Here is a 22,114-nt window from a genome sequence, read left to right on the forward strand (position 1 = left end):
ACCCGAACCCTCAGTTTAGCCGATAACTGGTCTTAGCCGATAACTGGTACAGTACCAGTATGGGTTGACATGGATTATGGTTACAGTCCGCATATAAAAAGAAAACCCGGTTAGCTGTCACATTGACAGCTTTTCACTTGTTAAAAAAATTATTTAGGTTTTTACTCTTCAAATTAACTTTAACTCGACGCCATTGTGGCCCTTCAGGCCTTTGATTTTTGCTTTTTTTTGGTAATAAAAACGAGCTTTAAGTTTTTACCTTTCCTAGCAAATGCTTTAAAATGTATTTTACAGGTGGAGCAATTGTGGATAATGACAACTGTTACAAAATTAAAGCTTATCTAAGATTAATTTGGAATGTATACGAAGATTTTATTTTCATGTAAATAGAAAATATAAATATGACAGCCACTATAGATTTACAGAAAATAATACCCATTACTTCAAATATAATATATAGTGGTTATTAATTAGTTTTATTTTCCTAGTCAACTGACAAAACAGTAGACATTAATATCGTAACTGTGGGTGTTGAATTCAGAAACAGAGAAAATTCTGGTTGAGTCAGACGAGAGCCTTAGAATTAAATCATTTCAATATATTTTTAAAAAATGAATACATAATTAATGGTTTAAGGCTAATTTCCAAATTTCATTTGCAGCATTTTAAAATCATTATGAGAATGATTGTTGGGCCTATTCAAAGACTTACGATGTCTGCAGTCTCCACACCCAGAAATTAAAAAATAATTGCTTTTATATGAACATCTTTACATTAATTTATAACACATTACTGCCCTTAGAAACTATTTATTGTATAGATAATTTAGCTAAAATAACCAAGGATAACTTTCATCCATGCTGTAAAAATCTGCACTTAAAAATCTTTTAAAACGCTTTGATAGGTGGCGTTTTCTATTGAATTGTTACGAGCGTTTTTTAAAATCTGATTTTTAAAGACTCTATTTTTTTAATCAATTACGGTTGGTAATCTGGATTTGGAATACAAAGTGCTGGGGCAGGCGCATATAAAATAGGGTCGGTCGGGAAACCGGAAACACACATATATTATTTTTCTAAATAACATGATAATATAACTGTTTCATGTATGTTTCATATCCCTGACTAAAATTGAATATAATGGATTTAAAGCGACAATTAGTTTAATATTGCATACAAATAGACATCAGTATATATATAAATATAAGTATCTAATGCTAATTTTTGGATGTCGTCGGTCTTTTAACACGCCAAGCGGTGCGAAAAATAACCATACCGCACATTCAATTATTCAATCATTCAAGTATTCAATTTACCTGCACCGCGAGTTGTGTTATAGGACCGACGACATCCAAAAATAATTAACTGAACTTTGCTCTATAGTTTGCCAAATAAGTTTAATAATCTAAAACTACCTAATGATTATCCATGAGCTCAAATATAAAATTGACAATAAAATCGAAAAAGGATACATCGTCTCTTTAGACAACTACCTACATCTAACTTATGGTTTATCAAATTGGCTTTGTGCAAAAGAGAGACGCCGTATGCTGGTGTGTAATAATTCACCTCTCTTAATGAGTTAAACTCTGTAAATTAATTCATGGATCTCGACGGATCTGCTGCTGTACAATAAACATCATTCGATGATGTTGTAAAGATAAGTGTATTTCTAGGAGTGCTAGATATAATATCCGCATATAGGCTCTTCCCAATTTTCCCTGAGGATGTTGATCTTCTTGGCTTCAAACTTCCTTCCAATTAATTAATAGACAAATACATGTATTTACCTAGGTGTTGTTCACTTTCTTGCATTTCAAAGATATTTTTTATCATTTTTACTGTAGGCTATGGTGCAACATTCAAATCATACCACAACTTACCACTATCTTGACGATTTTATATGTGTCAAAAGGGATGTTAAATTTTGCCATAATATCACGATAGCTTTTCAAAGTGTATGCAAAGAATAAGTATTCCAATTGCAAAAGACAAAGTTCAAGGTCCAACAACTGTCATGCCATTTTCATAGTTTTAGGATACATGCTATTAAAGTGCTGTTAAGGATTCCTGGAATAAAATGTAATTAGTTGTTAGAGACTTTACACTTCTTCTAGTTCAACGCAAGGCAACATTCCAACAAATACTTTCGTAGATAGGAAAGCTCATTTTTTCCACTAGGGTAACATTTCCATTCTTGTTTGTAAATAGAGAATAGTATCGTACGCCCGAAAATGAATAGATCCACTCTAATACTTTTTTGTAGAATGTGTATTCAGAACACGGTGTGTGAATTGCTTTTTAAATCCATTTAATTACTATCAACCATGTTTGAAACGAGAAAAAATAACAACCGAACATTGCAGGATTTATAATTATTTAATACGACACTTTGGGTTATTACGTGTGATGCTAAAACGCGGCACGGAAAACGGAACGGAAAGCGGAAAATCTTATCGAATGTTATTTACTTGATAGATTTGTTAATCATGCTAAAAACGATAGACTTTGTGATATTTTATTGTTTTGAAAAATTAGCAGGATTATTTATACAGGAACAATTATTTCCTCAAAATTAACACTACATGCATTGACCACTATATCCTGTCCTAAAATATCCTCGAATGATATTTTTCTAAATAACTTGATATTTATATATACCTTAGGGTTCAAGCATTTTCTTTCAAAAGCATAAACAACTAGAGCAGAGCTCGTGGCAAAGCCACGAGTAGGTCTTCCGTTGTTGCTGCGAGATGAAAATTTATATGATTTGGGGTCAAACGATTATAATGACTAATGACTAAAATTTCACTTCTGCTTTTGTTATAAAAACGTGTTGTGATTGAAAGCCTGTATAAAGACTGGAAGAAAATGTTTTAGGAAAACTATTTGTCGAACACAGTTTGTGTAATTGTTTTGAAAACTCTTTAAGGCCCTGTCACACCAGGTTGCGTTCCCAGGGCGTGTTGACGGCGTTTTCAAATTCATGGAATCGCCGTAGGATCGCAAGGAAAATTCAGAAAAAACCTACAATCTTATTTAAAAATTTTACAAGTGAAAATGTCACGGCATTCTGATGGCGACTGAGGCGTTCTTACAGAGTTCCTAACTACGTTTCCACAGAGTTCTACTTGGCGATTGACTGCCCTCTCGCTGGGTACATGTATCCGCCGAGCGCTCATGTCGTGCTAGGAGTTTTTACCGTGCGTCCACAGCGTGCTCTGCGCGCTGACTGCGTGCACATGCGCTGTTGAGGACTTTACGGCGCTGTCATGGCGACTTTACTCAACATCTACACCGTGTTTATCAGAACACAGAGCCATGTTCAAGGTGCGCGCCGTCCAATGGCGTTCTAAAATGTTCTAGGCTAGGCTATCCCACCGCGGCGAACGAAGATGCCGTTGCGTTGTTACGGCGCTGTAGAAGACCCTAGTTCGTTTACCATGGTGTTTTACATTATTCAATTACGCAGCGGGATCGCCGTGAGGACGCAGCTCCAGTGTGCCAGGGGTTTAAACAATGAGAAGTTTAATGGCGAGTTAAATTTTTCAGGGTAGCATGGATTGTTATATACATGTACTCATGATTCATGTAAGGAAATGCACGTAAAAAAGTGCATAAAAATTCGTAACTTCTGTAAATCTTTCTAATTTTTTGAAGATTATGTGCAAGTTTGAAATTGTTGCGTGCTGTCAAAATTTGGTAAATAGCCAAAATTGATGGCATCTTTATTCAGGGCTGATATTATTTAATAATAAGAGTAGACTTGAACATTCAAAATAATAATCAGCTTTCAAAGATCATCGAGTGAATTTATGCATAAGTGAGCGTCTAAATTTTACTCCTGATATACAGACACCGCTATGTAACGTAAAATTTAATAACATTATTTACAGAAATGAATCGAATATTACTTCTTTCGACGATGCAATAATATTCAAAATCCCTATTTTTAAGTCAGTTTTTTCTCCTTTATCGGATCAAAAGTAATTTTCTCGAAGAAAGTTTACGTATGTATTTTGAAGAAAAAAAAACCGGGAGAAACTTCAATAAAAATAAGCGAAAAGATATGGTGTTACGGTTTTTATTTTCAGTTAATTTAATTGTGACAAAGGGGCATATTCGGTCGGATTTTTGGGGTAACATGTACGTGAAGTAAATTTGATGCAAGTTCCAGTTTGTTTTTTGTGTTTTTCTTGGTTTTTTTTTTTTTTTTTTTTTTTTTTTTTTTGCTTTTCTCTGTTTTATCATATATATATCAAAAAACTACGTACATGTAACAAACAATATTTTCCTTCTCTATTTATCTTGTATCTTAATAGATTGGGTATTCATTGTTGACCTAAAATTAGTATTCTACTGGTTGTAGCTAACCTTGTAAGTAAATTAAGTTGCATGACTTCTTCATACCACACAACTTCAATAAAACGTTTTTTTTTTTAAACCAATTTTCATATTATTAGCAATAAAGAAAATCCCAAAGAACACATGTCCATCTCACTGAAGTGTAACTTTGAGAAGCTCATATATTTTTTGGAGGCAGATATGTCGCTATATTATAGTCTGTAAGTCAAGTGAACTAATCTGTCCACACTTGCAATACTTTGATGGTTTCTATGGCGACCACTTGCATAGCATAATTTAGTCGTATTTCATAACATCAAGATTTTCGGTAGCACGTGGCGATTGAATTTACGCAATAAAGAAAGTTGAAATTTACAAAGACTGACCGAATAAAAAACGGGTGGGAAAGAGAAGCACGCTCAGGAGAAAATGTTACACATAAGAAGAAGTCACTATCAAATGATTTTCGACAGATCTGGAATAAAAAAAAAAAGCACTTGGCAACGGGGCGGTGGGAGAGCAACACAGAAATAAGTTCGTTTTCACAATGAAACGATCGAACAACCATGTAGAAACACTACAGAAGATATTTATATGTGACCGATAGAATCTAAACAAAACTTGTTTCAAAACTCATGTGAATATTCGTTAAAATAATCACCGAATGCCTCAACTTAAGGCATTCTTTTATCGTGCCAGCACCTACTGCAAACATGTAACATGGAACTTTGATCATAATTTGATTTGATTTTTAAATTACCATGTACGCTGTCGAATTAATCAATGGTAAATCAACTGTACGAGTTACATAAATTCATCTGTTCACCTTAAACCAATATAATAGTTGAAAACATAATAAAAATAGTTGCGTTCATACAAAATACCAAACATGCACGCGTGATAAGGTAAATGTAGAAGATGTCACTTGCGCGGGATTTCCTCGGCTGTGTGCGAGGAATGATCATTATTTAAAGGTTTTAATATTTGTGTTGTTTTTTTGTTGTTGATTGAAAACATTATTTGAACAGTTTTTAAAACATTTAAGACTTACAAACCAACCATTCAAATATGTCTGACGAGTATTTCCGATTTGGAGTAATATCGCTTTTATTAATTTTCAGAACGACTTTTTAAATTACTCTCCAATGTTTAATTTAAAGAGATACAAAATGAACAAACTTTTATAACATAAAATTAAAACAGTGTACAGTGTATTAACGGCTATATAAACTCAAACAAACCCATATTAATGTAAGTGTGCGGGTGCGAATCTTGTGTATTTAATTACATGTAGATAACCGTTTACCGCCAGGTAGTGCAGCCGTGGATGATTTCCCTCAGCCGCGGGCGAAGGATAGATTACGTTAAGATTGAACGCATACACACGCACAGCTCAGAACCTAGGAAGATTTGAAATGTTTGCAATGTAATGACTAAAATCTATCAAATAGAAAGTTTTTTTTTTTACTTAAAACCCACAATTGATCTATATGTCGGATATTGCATTGCTTTTATTAATTAACTGATGGAATTTTTAATTGACACCCTATCGTTTAATCCAATTGAAGAATAAACCTTTATGTGTACGTAATTAAAACTGTAACAATTCTTCAGTTTGAAGCTAAATTAACTCATATGAGAGACGCAATGCTCGGGTATTGGATAACCGCTGACCGCTAGGTAGTCCAGCCGCGACCATGGTGACCGATTTTCTCGGCCGCGGGCGAGGGATAGCTTACGTAATGATACGCACACACCTCTGATTCAAGGTGGATTTTAAATGCATGCAGTATGATAACAAAAATGTAATGCATAGAATTTTTTTCAATGCGTATTTTGTGTTTTACTAGAGAAGAAAAAGAATGTTTTGTTTTTCGATTCTCGTCTTTCAGGACTGTGCACTATAAGAACTAAACAACAATGACTTAAACTTCGGAATTCTTTTAAAAACAAAACATGTGTTCTTATTTTTTTTTCTAATGAATTAAAGCCTCCTGTATAAACCATCATACTTTCTGTGGTCACTTTATGCAAGTTTTAGGCACAAAGACTTTCGTTAACTTGCCAAATGAAAACAGGTACATGTTAACATGTAAAGCTTTTTACACTCATACCACACACATCACTTACAAAATAACATTGCAACGACCTTTATAGGATCCCAACAAACAACTATTCCAGCAACAGCCATATCGAAATCCTAACCGTTTTTGAGTTATTAAGCAAAATCTTTTAAGGGCTACTGGCCCTTAATTTAAGGGGCCAGTCCTTTTTTATTGGTGTGAAATGAAAGCCCTTAACATTATGCACAATTTTTGTTCTATATGTATTTAGAAAATATTTTAAACTAAAAAGTTACGAAGCTAAAACATGAGAAAAATTTTGCTTTTTTTAGAACATAGATTTCGATTGATTAATTCGAGTGGAATAATTGGAAAAAACTAAAATCCAAAAATCAGAGGACAATATTCAAAGTGTCAATAATAAAGATTTTTAACTATGAATTATTTGCTACGGACCATTTCGGAGCCTTTGTCTGGAAACTAATGCCCCTAAACTTTTAGAAAAAGGGGAATAACTCAAAACCGGAAGTTGCGATTTCAATTCTTTTTGTTCTCTAGAAACCTCATTAAATTTACAATATACATGTACCGTGAAAATTTGAACGAAATCTGATGACAAACAAATAAGTTATTGAGGATTTAAAAACGTCTAGAAGAAGAAAAATAACTAGAGCAAAGCTCGTTGCAAAGCTCGTTGCAAAGCAACGAGTGGGTCTTCCGTTAATGTTGGAAGTAAAGCTGGAAGTTCCTATTAGAAGCAGAGCTCTTAAACCAATAACAAGAGTAACTAAAATAAAAAGATGAAAAAAATTGAATTATTCCTGGTACGACTTAACAAAATACGAATGATTTTTAGTACGACTTAACAAAAACCTTTTCAATTTCAAGAACGACATAACAAAAAAAATCCGAATGTGTTCAAGTACGACTTAACAATTATTTTTGGTACGAGTTAATTTTACTTTGAACATTACAATATTTTTTAAACCAAGGTCGCGGAATCAAAATTTCCGGAAAAATCAATTTTTAAACCCCGATATCTCTGTAATGCATCGTCCGATTTTAAAACGGATTTCATTTTTAAATTAAGCTTAATAAAAGCCCCTTTGTTGCTATATGATTAATATCAAGTTATTGGTCAGAAAAGAGTTATTTTAAAAACACTTAAAAGCCCTTCTTGCCCCTAATTTGAGGGGTCTGCCCCTTTTTCATGATATCAAATAAAAGGTCCCTCTAATATAAACATATTTTGTTTTAGGGACCGACCCTTTAACCCCCTTACCGGGGCCACTAACAACAAAATGTTTGGTATCATATTGTTAAGAACATTATTTTGAGCAATTTTTGTTATACATTGCTTTTCAAAATATTTCTCCTTTTTCAGATATTAATGATCAAAATTTTGAATTCTGGGCACTTAGAACCCCTAATTACGTAATATATGACTTAGGTATGGTACCCTATAGATATACAGTTGTACAATGAACATTTTTGCTTCTATAATTAATTACAAATTTTTGTTTAGTAAAGAGTTATTATAAGAAGACTTTATAGCCCTCTTGGCCCCTAATATGAGGGGCCAGCCCCTTTTTCTTGATATCAAATTAAAGGTCTTGCAAATATAAACATATTTTGTTCAACAAGTGTTAACGAATTTTTAACTGTTCTCGAGACATATGTATAAATGTGTTTTAAGGGGCCGACCCTTGAACTCCTTACTGGGGCCACCAACAACAACATTTTAGTTATCATATTGTTAAAAACATTATTTTGAACAACTTTTGTTATACATTGCTTTTTAAAAAATTTCTCTTTTTTACAATATTAATGATCAAAGTTTTGAACTTCTGGCCCCTTAAAACCCCTAATTACGTTATATATGACTTAGGTATGGTTTTGTATAGATAAACAACTGTACAATGAACATTTTTGCTTCTATAATTAATAACAAATTATTGTTTAGTAAAGAGTTATTATAAGAAGACTTTAGAGTCCTCTTGGCCCTTAATATGAGGGGCCAGCCCCTTTTTCTTGATATCAAACTAAAGATTTTGCAAATATAAACATCTTTTGCATTAGATGTCTTAACAAAATATTTATACATCAAAAGATATTACAGAAAATGTGCGAAAATTTCGTGAAAAAATTTGGTGCTAATTTTCAGGTTCAGGCGAGCTTCGAGGCCTTGAGGAATTTTCATAATTGGAAGCATGGGGGTACATTCAACTACTATCCCTGAAAATTTAAAGCTTTTATCTTAATTACTTTTGGAGAAGATGAGTGGACAAAATGACCCTTAAAAATTTATAAAATCGTCAATATCTGAAACCGGAAGTGACGTCATCATTTGAAAATTTAATAATATGTAGCACTGATCATGCTCTATCAGTCCTGTAAATTTTGTGCAAATCGGTTGGATAGTTTTTGAGAAATAGCGCTCCAAAAAAGTCAGAAAAAGAAAAAAAAGAATAACTAGAGCAAAGCTCGTTGCAAAGCAACGAGTGGGTCTTCCGATAATGTCGAAAGTAAAGCTAAAACTTTATCTAAGAAGCAGAGTTCTTAAACCAATAAACATAAGTAAATAAAACAAAAAGAAAAAAATCGAATTATATTTGGCACAAGTTCACAAAATCAAAATGATTCTAGGTACGAATTAGCAATAACATTATCAATTTCAAGAACAACTTAGCAAATACAAATCCGAATGTGTTTAAGTACGATTTTACAATTATCGAATTATTTTAGGTACGAGTTAATTAAACTCTGAACATAACACTATTTTTTTTACCAAGAATGTGGAATCAAAATATCCAGAAAAGTCAATTTTTAAACACCTATATCTCTGTAATGCATCGGCCGATTTTAAAACGGATTTCAGTTTTACATTAAACTTAATAAGCTTTTATTTTTGCTTTTATGATTAATAACAAATTATCGCTCTAAAAAAGGTTACTATACAAAGACTTTGTAGCCCTCTTGGCCCCTAATTTGAGGGGTCATCCCCTTTTTCTTGATATCAAATTAAAGGTCTTGCAAATATAAACATATTTTGTTCAACAAGTGTTCACGAATTGTAAACCGTTATATAGATATCGGAACAACTGTGTTTTAGGGGCCGACCCTTCAACTCTTTACTGGGGTCACCAACAATTTTTTTTTATGTATCACATTGTAAACAACATTATTTTCAGCAACTTTTGTTATACAATGTTTTTCAAAATATTTCTCTTTTTTAAGATAATATTGATCAAAGTTTTGGACTTCTGGCCCCTTGAAACCCCTAATTATGTAACATATGACTTTAGTATGGTCCAGTATAGATTAACAGCTGTACAATAAACATTTTTGCCTCTATATTTAATAACAAATTATTTTTCAGTAAAGAGTTATTATATAAAGACTTTAGAGCGTTCTTGGCCCCTAATTTGAGGGGCCAGTCCCTTTTTCTTAATATTAAATAAAAGATCTGATAAATATAAACATATTTTGTTAAATAAGTGTTCAGAAATTGTTGACCGATTTGGAGATATCTGAACAACAGTGTTTTAGGGGCCAACCCTTAAACTCCTTACTGGGGCCACAAACCATAAATTTTAAGGTACCATTTTCTAGAGAACATTATTTTAAGTAACTTTTGTTCAACATTGCCTGTCAAAATATTTCTCCTTTTTAAGATATTAATGATCAAAGTTTTGGTCTTCTGGCCCCTTGAAACCCCTTATTACGTAACAAATGTTTAAAATAAGGTACTTTGTAGATAAACAGCTGTACAATGAACATTTTTGCTTCTATAATTAATGACGAATTACTGCTCAGTAAAGAGTTAATATTAAAAGACTTTAGAGCCCTCCTGGCCCCTAATTAAAGGGGCCAGCCCCTTTTTATTAAAACAAAACAAAAGCTCGTGAAAATCTTAACAACTTTTGCATTACATGTTTTAACAAATTATCTACAGGTTAAAAGATATTTTGCAAAACGTGTTAAAATTTTGCCAAAAATTTTGGTGCCAATTTTTGACCTCGGGCGAGCTTCGGCGCCGTGCGCATTTTCCACAATGTCAAATACAGAGGATCATCTACAGACATCCATCTACATATCCCTGAAAGTTTCACGTTTCTATACCCTTTAGTTTCGGAGGAGTTACGTTGACAAAATAGTCCTTAAAAATTCACAAAATCTTCAAAATCTCAAACCGGAAGTGACGTCATCAGCTCAAAATTTTATATTCGCAAGCACGTTTTATGTTCTATCAGTCCTGTAAGTTTGGTGAAAATCGACCAAATAGTTTTTGAGTTATAGCTCTCGAAAAATGTCAGAGGAAAAATATAAAATAATAACTAGAGCAAAGCTCGTTGCAAAGCAACGAGTGGGTCTTCCGATAATGTCAGAAGCAAAGCTGGAAGTTCCTGTAAGGAGCAGAGCTCTTAAACCAATAACAAGAGTAACTTAAATAAAAAGATGAAAAAAATCGAATTATTCCTGATACAACTTAACAAAACCCGAATGATTTTAAGCACGTTTTTACAGAAACCTTTTTGATTTCAAGAACGACTTAACAAAAAAATCCGAATGTGTTTAAGTACGACTTAACAACTTAATTTTTGGTACGAGTTAATTTTACTATAAACATTACGCTATTTTTTAAACCAAAGACGCGGAAACTAAATTTCCGGAAAAATCAATTTTCAAACCTCGATATCTCTGTAATGCATCGTCTGATTTTAAAACGGATTTCAGTTTTTAATTAAGTTTAATAAAAGCTGCTTTGTTGCTTTATAATAAGTATCAAATTATTGGTCAGAAAAGAGTTATCATAAAAAGACTTAATAGCCCTTGTACCCCCTCATTTGTGGGGCCAGCCCCTTTTTCTTGATATCAAATAAAAGGTCTCGCTAATATAAACATATTTTGTTCTACAAGTGTTCATAAATTGTAAACCGTTCTCGAGATATCTGTACAAATGTGTTTTAGGGGCCGACCCTTTAACCCCTTACCGGGGCCACTAACAACAAAATTTTTGGTTTAATATTGTTCAGAACATTATTTTGAACAATTTTTGTTATACATTGCTTTTCAAAATATTTCTCCTGTTTCAAATATAAATGATCATAGTTTTGAGTTCTGGCCCCTCGAAACCCCTAATTACGTAATATATGACTTAGGTATGGTACTGTATAGATGAACAGCTGTACAATGAACATTTTTGCTTCTATAATTAATAACAAAATATTGTTCAGTAAAGAGTTATTGTAAAAAGACATTAGAGCCCTTTTGGCCCCTAATTTGTGGGGCCAGCCCCTTTTTCTTGATATCAAATAAAAGGTTTCACTAATATAAACATATTTTGTTCAACAAGTGTTCAAGAATTATTAACTGTTCTTGAGATATCTGTACGAATGTGTTTTAGGGGCCGACCCTTTAACTTCTAAATGGGGTCATAAACAAAAACATTTAATGTAGCATATTGACAAGAACATCATTTTAAGCAACTTTTGTTCTACATTGCTTTTCAAAATATTTCTCCTTTTTCAGATATTAATGATCAAAGTTTTGAAATTTTGGCCCCTTGAAACCCCTAATTACGTAACATATGACTTAAGTATGATACTGTTTAGATAAACAGTTGTACAATGAACATTTTTGCTTCTATAATCAATAACAAATTATTGTTCAGTAAAGAGTTATTGTAAGAAGACTTTAGAGCCCCCTTGGCCCCTAATTTGAGGGGTCAGCCCCTTTTTCTTGATATCAAAGGAAAGCTCGTGAAAATTGAAACAACTTTTGCATTACAAGTTTTAACAAATTATGTGCACATCGAAAGGTATTACAGAAAATGTGCAAAAATTTCGTGGAAAAATTTGGTGCCAATTTTCAGGTTCAGGTAAGCTTTTAGGCCTTGAGCAATTTTCATAATTGGAAGCATGGGGGTACATCTACAGACATTCATCTACAACCCCTGAAATTTTCAAGCTTCTATCTTGATTAGTTTCGGAGGAGATGCGTGGACAAAATGACCCTTTAAAATTTTCAAAATCGTCTATATCTGAAACCGGAAGTGACGTCATCATGTTAAAATTTAATAATATGTAGCTACGATAATGTTCTATCACTCCTACAAATTTCGTGCAAATCGGTTGGGTAGTTTTTGAGAAATAACGCTCCAAAAAAGTCAGAAAAAGAAAAAAAAGAACTAGAGCAAAGCTCGTTGCAAAGCAACGAGTGGGTCTTCCGTTAATTTCGGAAGTAAAGCTGGAAGTTCCTATAAGAAGCAGAGCTCTTAAACCAATAACAAGAGTAACTTAAATAAAAAGATGAAAAAAATCGAATTATTCCTGGTACGACTTAACAAAACACGATTTTTTTTAAATACGATTTAACAAAAACCTTTTTGATTTCAAGAACGACTTAACAAAAAAATCCGAATGTGTTTAAGTACGACTTAACAATTATTTTTGGTACGAGTTAATTTTACTAAAAACATTACCCTATTTTTTAAACCAAGGACGCGGAAACAAAATTTCCGGAAAAATCAATTTTTAAACCCCGATATCTCTGTAGTGCATCGTCTGATTTTAAAACGGATTTCAGTTTTTAATTAAGCTTAATAAAAGCTGCTTTGTTGCTTTATAATAAATGTCAAATTATTGGTCAGAAAAGAGTTATAAAAATACTTAGTAGCCCTTGTACCCCCTAATCTGTGGGGCCAGCCCCTTTTTCATAATATCAAATAAAAGGTCTCGCTAATATAAACATATTTTGTTCTACAAGTGTTCATAAATTGTAAACCGTTCTCGAGATATCTGTACAAATGTGTTTTAGGGGCCGACCCTTTAACCCCTTACCGGGGCCACTAACAACAAAATTATTAGTTTAATATTGTTAAGAACACTATTTCGAACAACTTTTGCTCTACATTGCTTTTTAAAATATTTCTCCTTTTTCAGATATTGATGATCATAGTTTTGAGTTCGGGCCCCTTAAAAACCCCTAATACATAATATATGACTTAGGTATGGTACTGTATAGATAAAAAGCTGTACAATGAACATTTTTGCTTCTATAATTAATAACAAAATATTGATCAGTAAAGAGTTATTGTAAAAAGACATTAGAGCCCTTTTGGCCCCTAATTTGAGAGTCCAGTCCCTTTTTCTTGATATCAAATTTAAGGTCTTGCAAATTTAAACATATTTTGTTCAACAAGTGTTCATGAAATGTTAACCGTTCTTGAGATATCTGTACGAATGTGTTTTAGGGGCCGAACCTTTAACTCCTAAATGGGGTCATAAACAAAAAAAATTTAAGGTAGCATATTGACAAGAACACCATTTTAAGCAACTTTTGTTCTACATTGCTTTTAAAAATATTTCTCCTTTTTCAGATATTAATGATCAAAGTTTTGAACTTCTGGCCCCTTGAAACCCCTAATTACGTAACATATGACCTAAGTATGATACTGTATAGATAAACAGCTGTACAATGAACATTTTTGCTTATATAATTAATAACAAATTATTGTTCAGTAAAGAGTTATTGTATGAAGACTTTAGAGCCCCCTTGGCCCCTAATTTGAGGGATCAGCCCCTTTTACTTGATATCAAAGGAAAGCTCGTGAAAATTAAAACAACTTTTGCATTACATGATTTACAAATTATGTGCACATCGAAAGGTATTACAGAAAATGTGCAAAAATTTCGTGGAAAAATTTGGTGCTAATTTTCAGGTCCAGGCGAGCTTCGAGGCCTTGAGCAATTTTCATAATTAGAAGCATGGGGGTACATCTACAGACATTCTTCTACAACGCCTGAAAATTTCAAGCTTCTATCTTGATTAGTTTCGGTGAAGATGCGTGGACAAAATGACCCTTAAAAATTTACAAAATCGTCTATATCTGAAACTGGAAGTGACGTCATCATGCAAAAATTTAATAATATGTAGCGACGATGATGTTCTATCATTCCTAAAGATTTCGTGCAAATCGGTTGGGTAGTTTTTGAGAAATAACGCTCCAAAAAAGTCAGAAAAAGAAAAAAAAGAATAATAAGAATAAAGAAAAAGAAACCGTAGAATAACAAGAGGGTCTTCTGTTGGAAACGGAAGACCCTAATAAAAAGAAACCGTAGAATAACAAGAAGGTCTTCCGTTGGAAACGGAAGAGCCTAATAAAGAAAAAGAAACCGTAGAATAACAAGAGGGTTTTCCGTTGAAAACGGAAAACCCTAATAATGAAGAAGAACCATCAGAATCAGTACAAGGTCTTCCGTTGGAAACGGAAGACCTTAATTCTCATTATTCCCTCTTTAAAAAGACCTTTCTAGCTCACCAGCTGGTTTCAAAACACGACTAAAATAAAGAAATCTATGGAGTTTTGCATTTCAACAGACCCAGATGATAACGTTGAAAAATTGTGCAAGGTCTTCATAGGGACTTCCAAATAGAGATAAGATGTCAACAATTTCAATTATAAATATCCGTATGAATTCTGATTTCGATCCTGATAAAGTGTAAATGAAGTTTTGATGGATATGTCCCGTTTCATCTATTTCAATTGCATCTTTTACAGTTATGTGTATTTTATTAATCGTCCAAATGTGCTGCATGAATATTTTGGGATCGTCAGAGTATAGTCTTAATTTATAATCGGAAAATCTAACCTGGCAACGTCCAGAGCTCTCTATTCAGATCATATGTATATAGCTGCAGGAATAAACAGCTGCCAAGTAATGCTAACGTAAACAAAATTGCATTGCTAAAAATACCTGTTTTACTAGGTACCCGGTATTTTAATGTTTAATGTTTTTGATTTTGAATGTCGTCAGTCGTACGGTTTTTTCCCCATCTCTATGATACTGTATCTTCGATATAATTTAAGATCGTATAGATCACCGAAATACAATGCTGATGTAAGTATATACAACATAATTGAAATATAAAAATACTAAAAAAAAACATGAAACGATTTTACTAACTGTGTACGTTACGCTGATATGATTGCAATATCATATAAGAAAAATAAGTAAAATATTTATAGCTAATTTACTTGTTTAATCACGATAGTATTTTACAATTCGTATACATTTGATGTTTTCCGTTTCGTACTCAACCAAAGCCAAAAAATACAATGCTATATTTGATAGACATTCATAAGAATATCAATAAGACAGCTATATGTTGATAATCATTCATTAGATATGAATACATGATACAAAGAAAATAGTATCTGGCCAGCCTATACCCTTTTAAAGCAATAAACGTAATACGATATTTTCCGTTTTCCGTTCTGTTCCGCTTTCCGTTCCGCGTTTAAGCAACACCCGGGTTATAACATGGTTAGGCAAGTTTTAGGTTTATATTGAAAAGAACGGAAAATAGTATATTTTCTAAAAGTATAGGTTATAGGAAAAGATCGCCTGCTTTAAGAAGCAGCGGTTGCATATACCACGTCAAAGTCAATAATAATTGTTATTAAATTAGTATTTCTAATAATTTAATCGTTAACTTTAAAGCGAAAAATATTTTTGTTTAACCCCCCCCCCCCCCGTCCGCTCTATCCATCGTTAATCGGTAATGAAAACACCAATCTGTATGACTGCCGTCATGAGAAAAGGGACCTTTAGGTCAAAATATCACAAACTCACTTTTTTGTCAATTCTGATTAGTGAACTCCTTCTGAATACAAATTTACAAAGATATTCAAGATCTTGTGTGTTTTAAGCATTTAAGACAATTTTAGTAAGATATGTTAACACAACTTTGACGTAGCTCGTTGAAAACGTCACGACGTCACGAACGTCAAATTTTTTTTGGCATTAATTTTTTTTCTTCAATACTTCCTTTCACATCGTCTTTAATTGTTTGAAGTAGAATTAATTAATAAATTTCTACAATTCTAGATTTCTTACAACTTTAACAAAAGAGAAAAAAACATTTTGAATATTCAGATATAGTTTAAGTTCTGCACACTTCTGATGACTCCACATGCAATAACACCCCCCCCCCCCCCCCGAACATGCATGTAAGATGGATACATAAAGGATATCTAAAGAAAACAAATACTTCTCCCCAACCTTTAAATACATCACATTTTTTTAGTAAGCAAACATATAACAAACAAAAAGATGGTCAAATTCGATGCCTACATGTATGTTTCCACAATTTCGGGGCATAGTCAAATTGCATACACGAATTTATTTTCAAAAAGAGAAATATTTATTCTTTATAATTAACCTTTTGCACGGAAAATTTATCGCATATTTACTGATATTAATTTTTAAGTATCTTCATAGTTCTGAAGCAAGTTTAAAATCAATTATATCTGTTTTTGAAACTCGAGTGTTATTGTGTTAAATTATTGTCATGATTGCTCTTCTCTTTAATACGTTATCAACACTTAATTTTTATAAAATTACCAATGGAAAAAAATCGTCTTCGACTCTCTCACTGAAAAGTAATTACAACAACAAGAATGTGGACAGTTGATTTAAGAGAAAAGATTTTAACAAAAATGGCATCTTATATTTATAGATTAAAATTTAAATCCATTAAGTATGATTCCCTCTATTTCTTACGAAAATGTATTGTAATTCACAGCTGTATAGAAACAGACAGGACTGAAATCAACTCGGGCCAATTCTAACCATGCAGTTTACCGATCGTTCGAAATCTTCAGCAACCTAAGAAAAATCAAGAATTGCACGAACTATTTAATCATGATGATGCCAAACTCAAATCCCATATAAGACGCTTTGGCTATAGCTTTCATCTATCGTTCCGGTGTACATTAACAATAATTTAATGACCTTCACTTACTTTTTACGATCAATTCAATTCATTAATTTATTAAATGAAAGATGTAAATATAAACAATAAAATTCTTTCTTCGGTGATACAATGTACATGCGGGCTATAAAGATAGCGACATTACAGAACGCGGGTTACGTTAATATTTTCGGTATTGATCGCTACCTTTTGTTTATGTATGTTTATTGTTTAAAAATACTCGTTACCACCTTATTAAGTGTATCAAATACGACAGACCAACAATGTACAAAAGCCACCCCACGTGCTGAATATACACTTCTATTCCATCTCTTTGTAAGTTTACGCATACCGTTGTATTTTTGTGATGCGATTTTTATAAACCATAATCGTTGAAATAATTAATTATATATAAGCATTATTCCCTTTTTTTCAAAATGCAAGATTGCAGGTAATTTTCAATAAGACTTCTGCAATAATTATGTTTATCTTTTGCACTAATTGGTAGTACAGTGCCGATAAACGTAGCTTATACTCAGTGAGAAGTAACAGTTTTACTTGTTGACTAAATTTAATTTTCTTATTATCGATGTTACACGATGAATGAATCAATCTCTCTCTCTCTCTCTCTCTCTCTCTCTCTCTCTCTCTCATTGAAAACAAATATCGGCCAAGTGATTATCAATTTTAAATAAAATGACAAATTAAATGATAAACGTTTATAGAGTGCATAAAGTTGCATACGGTATTCCGAAGTTTTAAGAAATATCGCGATTCTTGGATTTTTTTTTATTGCTGTACATTGTTACAAACACACATAAACATTGACTTCAGTATCATCGAAAGTTGTTTCTTGTATAAAAAAGAAAAGATGAGAAACCATCATCTATGAAGCCGAATTGTATTGCTAGGCATGTGATTAATTGTAAATGTCGCACATGTAGTGTTTATACATGTATTTATCGATAAACATGAATTGATTTATAAAACGGCAATTTTATCGACTTGATATCAAACGTATAGTAGTATAATGATTGCATTAACAAACCTGTTCAATTTAAGGAATTTTGAATCGATCATGTACGTAAATGATTGGAGATGAACATAATCATATAAAATGCTATAAATCCATGTTATAACTGATTCTTTATGTAAGTTAGCTCAAAAAGTACACACATGTGGATTTGGGATGTTAAACTGCACAAGAAAAAAAATATGTTGCGCTTAAATAATAAACAAGTGTTTTTTTCATTTGTACAGGTATAATTATTTACTTTTATGTTGTTTCATTTTAAAATGGCACTTTACATGAAAATGTCACTAAGAATCAGATTTTTCCATGAAATCAAATGCGACATATCAGAGTAGATTTTTATTCTGTCAAAATATTTCTCAAACTCTTCTATCCGTTAGTTATATCTTTTTAATTCGTTAAATAATTTCAAAATTTGATCGCAAATTCTTAAATTGTAATACATGTAGAATATGCGTGAATTTATTTTGTATGTTGGCGGTAGCACTATAATTGAGACATAGCCGCTTCTCTCGTGTTCCTTCCGACTAATTTAAAAAGTGTAGAATCGTCTCCCGCGAGGGAACTTCCAAACTTATGATTTGAAATATTTGACTTTTATTGTTTCACAGTAATTACTGCACAGATAACTGTTAGATTTGAACTATACTGCTCTGCATCGATTCAGTAGGGCTTGGTAGGTCTCAGCCTTCAACCCCTCTTATCAACAAAGAGTGTGCAGTGTAGTTTTTTTGTTTGTTTGTTTTTTTACTTTATTAAATCATACATGTATTGCTCATGCAAACTTAAGTTGTATAATTTTACTCAGATTACTTTATAACTCATCATCAGAAATCCACGACCATTGAATTATGCGAGACGGGTCTTTGGTTTCTTACAATGATTTATGATAAAGTGATTTCCCAATAAGAGCATTTTTTCATCACACACTAGAATGTACATTGTGGTGTTTAAGTTTCATAGCGGATGCAAAAGCAGCAATTTTATGACGTCTCAGCATCAACTTGTGTGCAATATTACACGTTCAAAATGTGTAGATATTGACGTTACATGTGTATATTTCATTTATCAAATGTTTATTTTTTTAATCAACATGTAATATTGGACTGAAAAAAATATCAATCGCGGTATTAAAACAAGGCCAGACTCTAATTATTCAGAAAACACAACACAGACGCAGAAAAAATAGAAACAGAAAATTAAAAAAAATTGCGTTTACAATGCCGCAACTTAGACGTCGTTTTCTGAGCATTGTGACGTCAAAAGTTAAGGGCCCTTTTCTCATGACGGCAGTCGTATCATTAATTTCATTTTGTTCATTGCGTAAATAGTTATAGTTTATTATTATAATGTTACTACCTTTACGACATGTGTTGGATTTAATGACGTCTATAATATTCCTAATAGTGTCCATGTCCTCCAATTTTGCTAAAAAAAAATACATAAGGCTTTGTTATTACTTTGCTTTCTATTCTAGTGGCAAGCATAATTATATCTATCTCAAATACCAGCTTTAAAATCAATTCTATAAATTCATCAAGATTCCTTGGCGACGTACAATAACTAATTTCATTTATATTTCAAATGATATTCTTCAATGTTATTTGAACATGAATAATATTTTACTGAATACATGTAATGTTTTGTTGTGGCTTTGTTAAAAGAACAATATATATTGAAATTAGAATTAGCTGCTAGGTTACATGTACAAGATTAAAAATCATGAACATTTGTATAAATGTTTTGAAGGATTTTCAAAAAGATTTTCATTTACTATACATGTTTCGATGAATTTACTCCTTATAAATGATTGATTGCAATGAGATGGATTTGAATTTAAGCAAAACGAATGTCCGTTACTGTCAAATATTAAACGACTTTCTTTTGTGTAAATATGCATATACTGATTAAATACATTTAGTGCACAGGATTAGCCTTTTAGCACATGATGCAGCGAAGAAAAGTTCTTAAATGTGTTTAAAACAAACCTTTTCTGTTTTCAAAATTATTATGAATTTTATTTTGTATTGTTATTAAACGTGATACAAGAGCAACAATTGTTATCAAACATGTAAATTTAATTTGAAAATAGGCCGTAGAGTTAAGTTGTTTTTTTTTATTTTCAAAGGTTATTTTACTATAGCATTAAATGATTTATTTTTGACGTCGTCGTGTCAATAACTGTCGTCAGGTGAGCAGACAAATTGAATAACGCGCTTACATGATAATTTGCCTGCTCACCTGACGACAGTTATTGACACGACGTCGTCAAAAATAAATCGTTTAATGCTTATACATGTATTTACATTCTCTTACTGATAAAATAAATTATTTACTGTAAAAAATCCATTTAAATTGCATATAACGGAGGGAGTAAATTAGTAACAGCAAGAACAGCTGTTTTATAAAACCGTTTTAAACTGGTTACATGTATCTAATAGACTGTTGAGATGCGATCGACGAGCATAAAAATATAATCCATGAAAAGTAACTCTAGCATTTTGTTTTTAAAGTCAACTTTTTTGTTGATTAATTGTAAAACATGGTGTTTTGACAACATTTATAAAAAATATTTTTTTTCACCGATAACATAGGGATCACTGTTTGAGAACTACTTATGTAAATTACTTTAAATTCATATGCAGTGAATATGTGTTGCATTTAGAAACATTTAAACATTACAGAATTTAATGGAAAAACATAATAGAATGTAAATATATTTATTTGTATCTTAATGCGTGCAGTATGAAGAATCTACGTGACTATGCGTGCCGGAACCCCGATATGGATGTTGTGTTTTACATATATTCGTGTCTTGTAAAGTTTAATCTCTGTCTATGTACAAACAACAAAATATTAATATTATATTGTTTTGCTATACTAATTAAGATATTTAAAAAAATGACCTCACCTATAAAGGTTGTCACGTGAAATTTGTTTAATTGTTTTGTATAGAAAGGTGACTGAATACCAGAAAAGTACTATCACTGAAAATTTTAGTTAAATTTTAGTCAGCTTACCGTTAACGAACTGAAAAGCTAAATGATGTAGAGGTAGATATTTTTAAGTACAGTGTGATGAAAACGTATGTGCTAGTTAAACACGCTGTTGCCCTGTTATGTTAAAGTTTACAATATATTTGAGAGGAACAATTTAATTTTTACCTGCACTCCTTGCTTTATTGTCAGATCCCTGTGCAAATGCTGAAAATATAAAACATATTTCTATAAAGAGGTACGAACACAAATGATATTGTAATTTTTTTTACAATATATTCTATCATTAAATACATTGTTTTGTAAATAACTTAAAGTAATTACCAAATATTTAAAAGATCTATAAAACTGCAAAATCTAAAAATGTTCTTGCAATTCCGTAAAACCACTGTTACAGTAAATCGTGAGCGAAAACATTGAAAAATTATCAAATTTCAAAATTGACCTGAATTTACGCAGCCATAAGTGACTTGCATCTATCTTATATCAATATTGAATAAGTTACATGTAAATTCTTCACACGAGAAAATGACGAAAAGTAACACACAACAGATTCATGCAGAAACTTCTTGAAATTTTTTTATGATTTTCATGCAAATTGAAATTTTGCACGATATATCTGCGACACTGTATATCTAATGTTTGTTTGCTGTTAAATGCAAAGATCATATTTTCATTCAAAATACTGGTCAGGTTAAATTAAAAAGCTAATCTCTCTTCATTATATTTGTTTTATCTATATTCGAAAATATACCCTGTAATTGTAAAGGGAACTTACACCCTAATAGAATTATTTAATACATAATTTAAAAACAATAATAACAATGACAATCTTCACAGAAACATTATTTTTTTAAACATTTCTTATTTCTCTTCTCATATCACTCCAAAACGGCTTGTTGCTTATCTACAAAAAAAATT

The 22,114-nt window shown here is 31.9% G+C and overlaps 1 protein-coding gene across 1 annotated transcript in view; it reads right to left on the minus strand.

Annotated features, from left to right (window-relative positions):
* LOC136271902 (uncharacterized) overlaps positions 1-22,114 on the minus strand; it is a 205,086-nt gene that overhangs the window by 34,146 nt on the left and 148,826 nt on the right. Inside the window, exons 24-25 of the mRNA XM_066072479.1 lie at positions 21,362-21,400; positions 19,557-19,625 (exon numbers count right to left, since the gene is read on the minus strand). Coding sequence (XP_065928551.1) covers positions 19,557-19,625; positions 21,362-21,400 — 108 coding nt within the window. The remainder of the gene's footprint in view (positions 1-19,556; positions 19,626-21,361; positions 21,401-22,114) is intronic.

Source organism: Magallana gigas, chromosome 9 (assembly GCF_963853765.1).
Source record: "Magallana gigas chromosome 9, xbMagGiga1.1, whole genome shotgun sequence".
Taxonomy (NCBI): domain Eukaryota; kingdom Metazoa; phylum Mollusca; class Bivalvia; order Ostreida; family Ostreidae; genus Magallana; species Magallana gigas.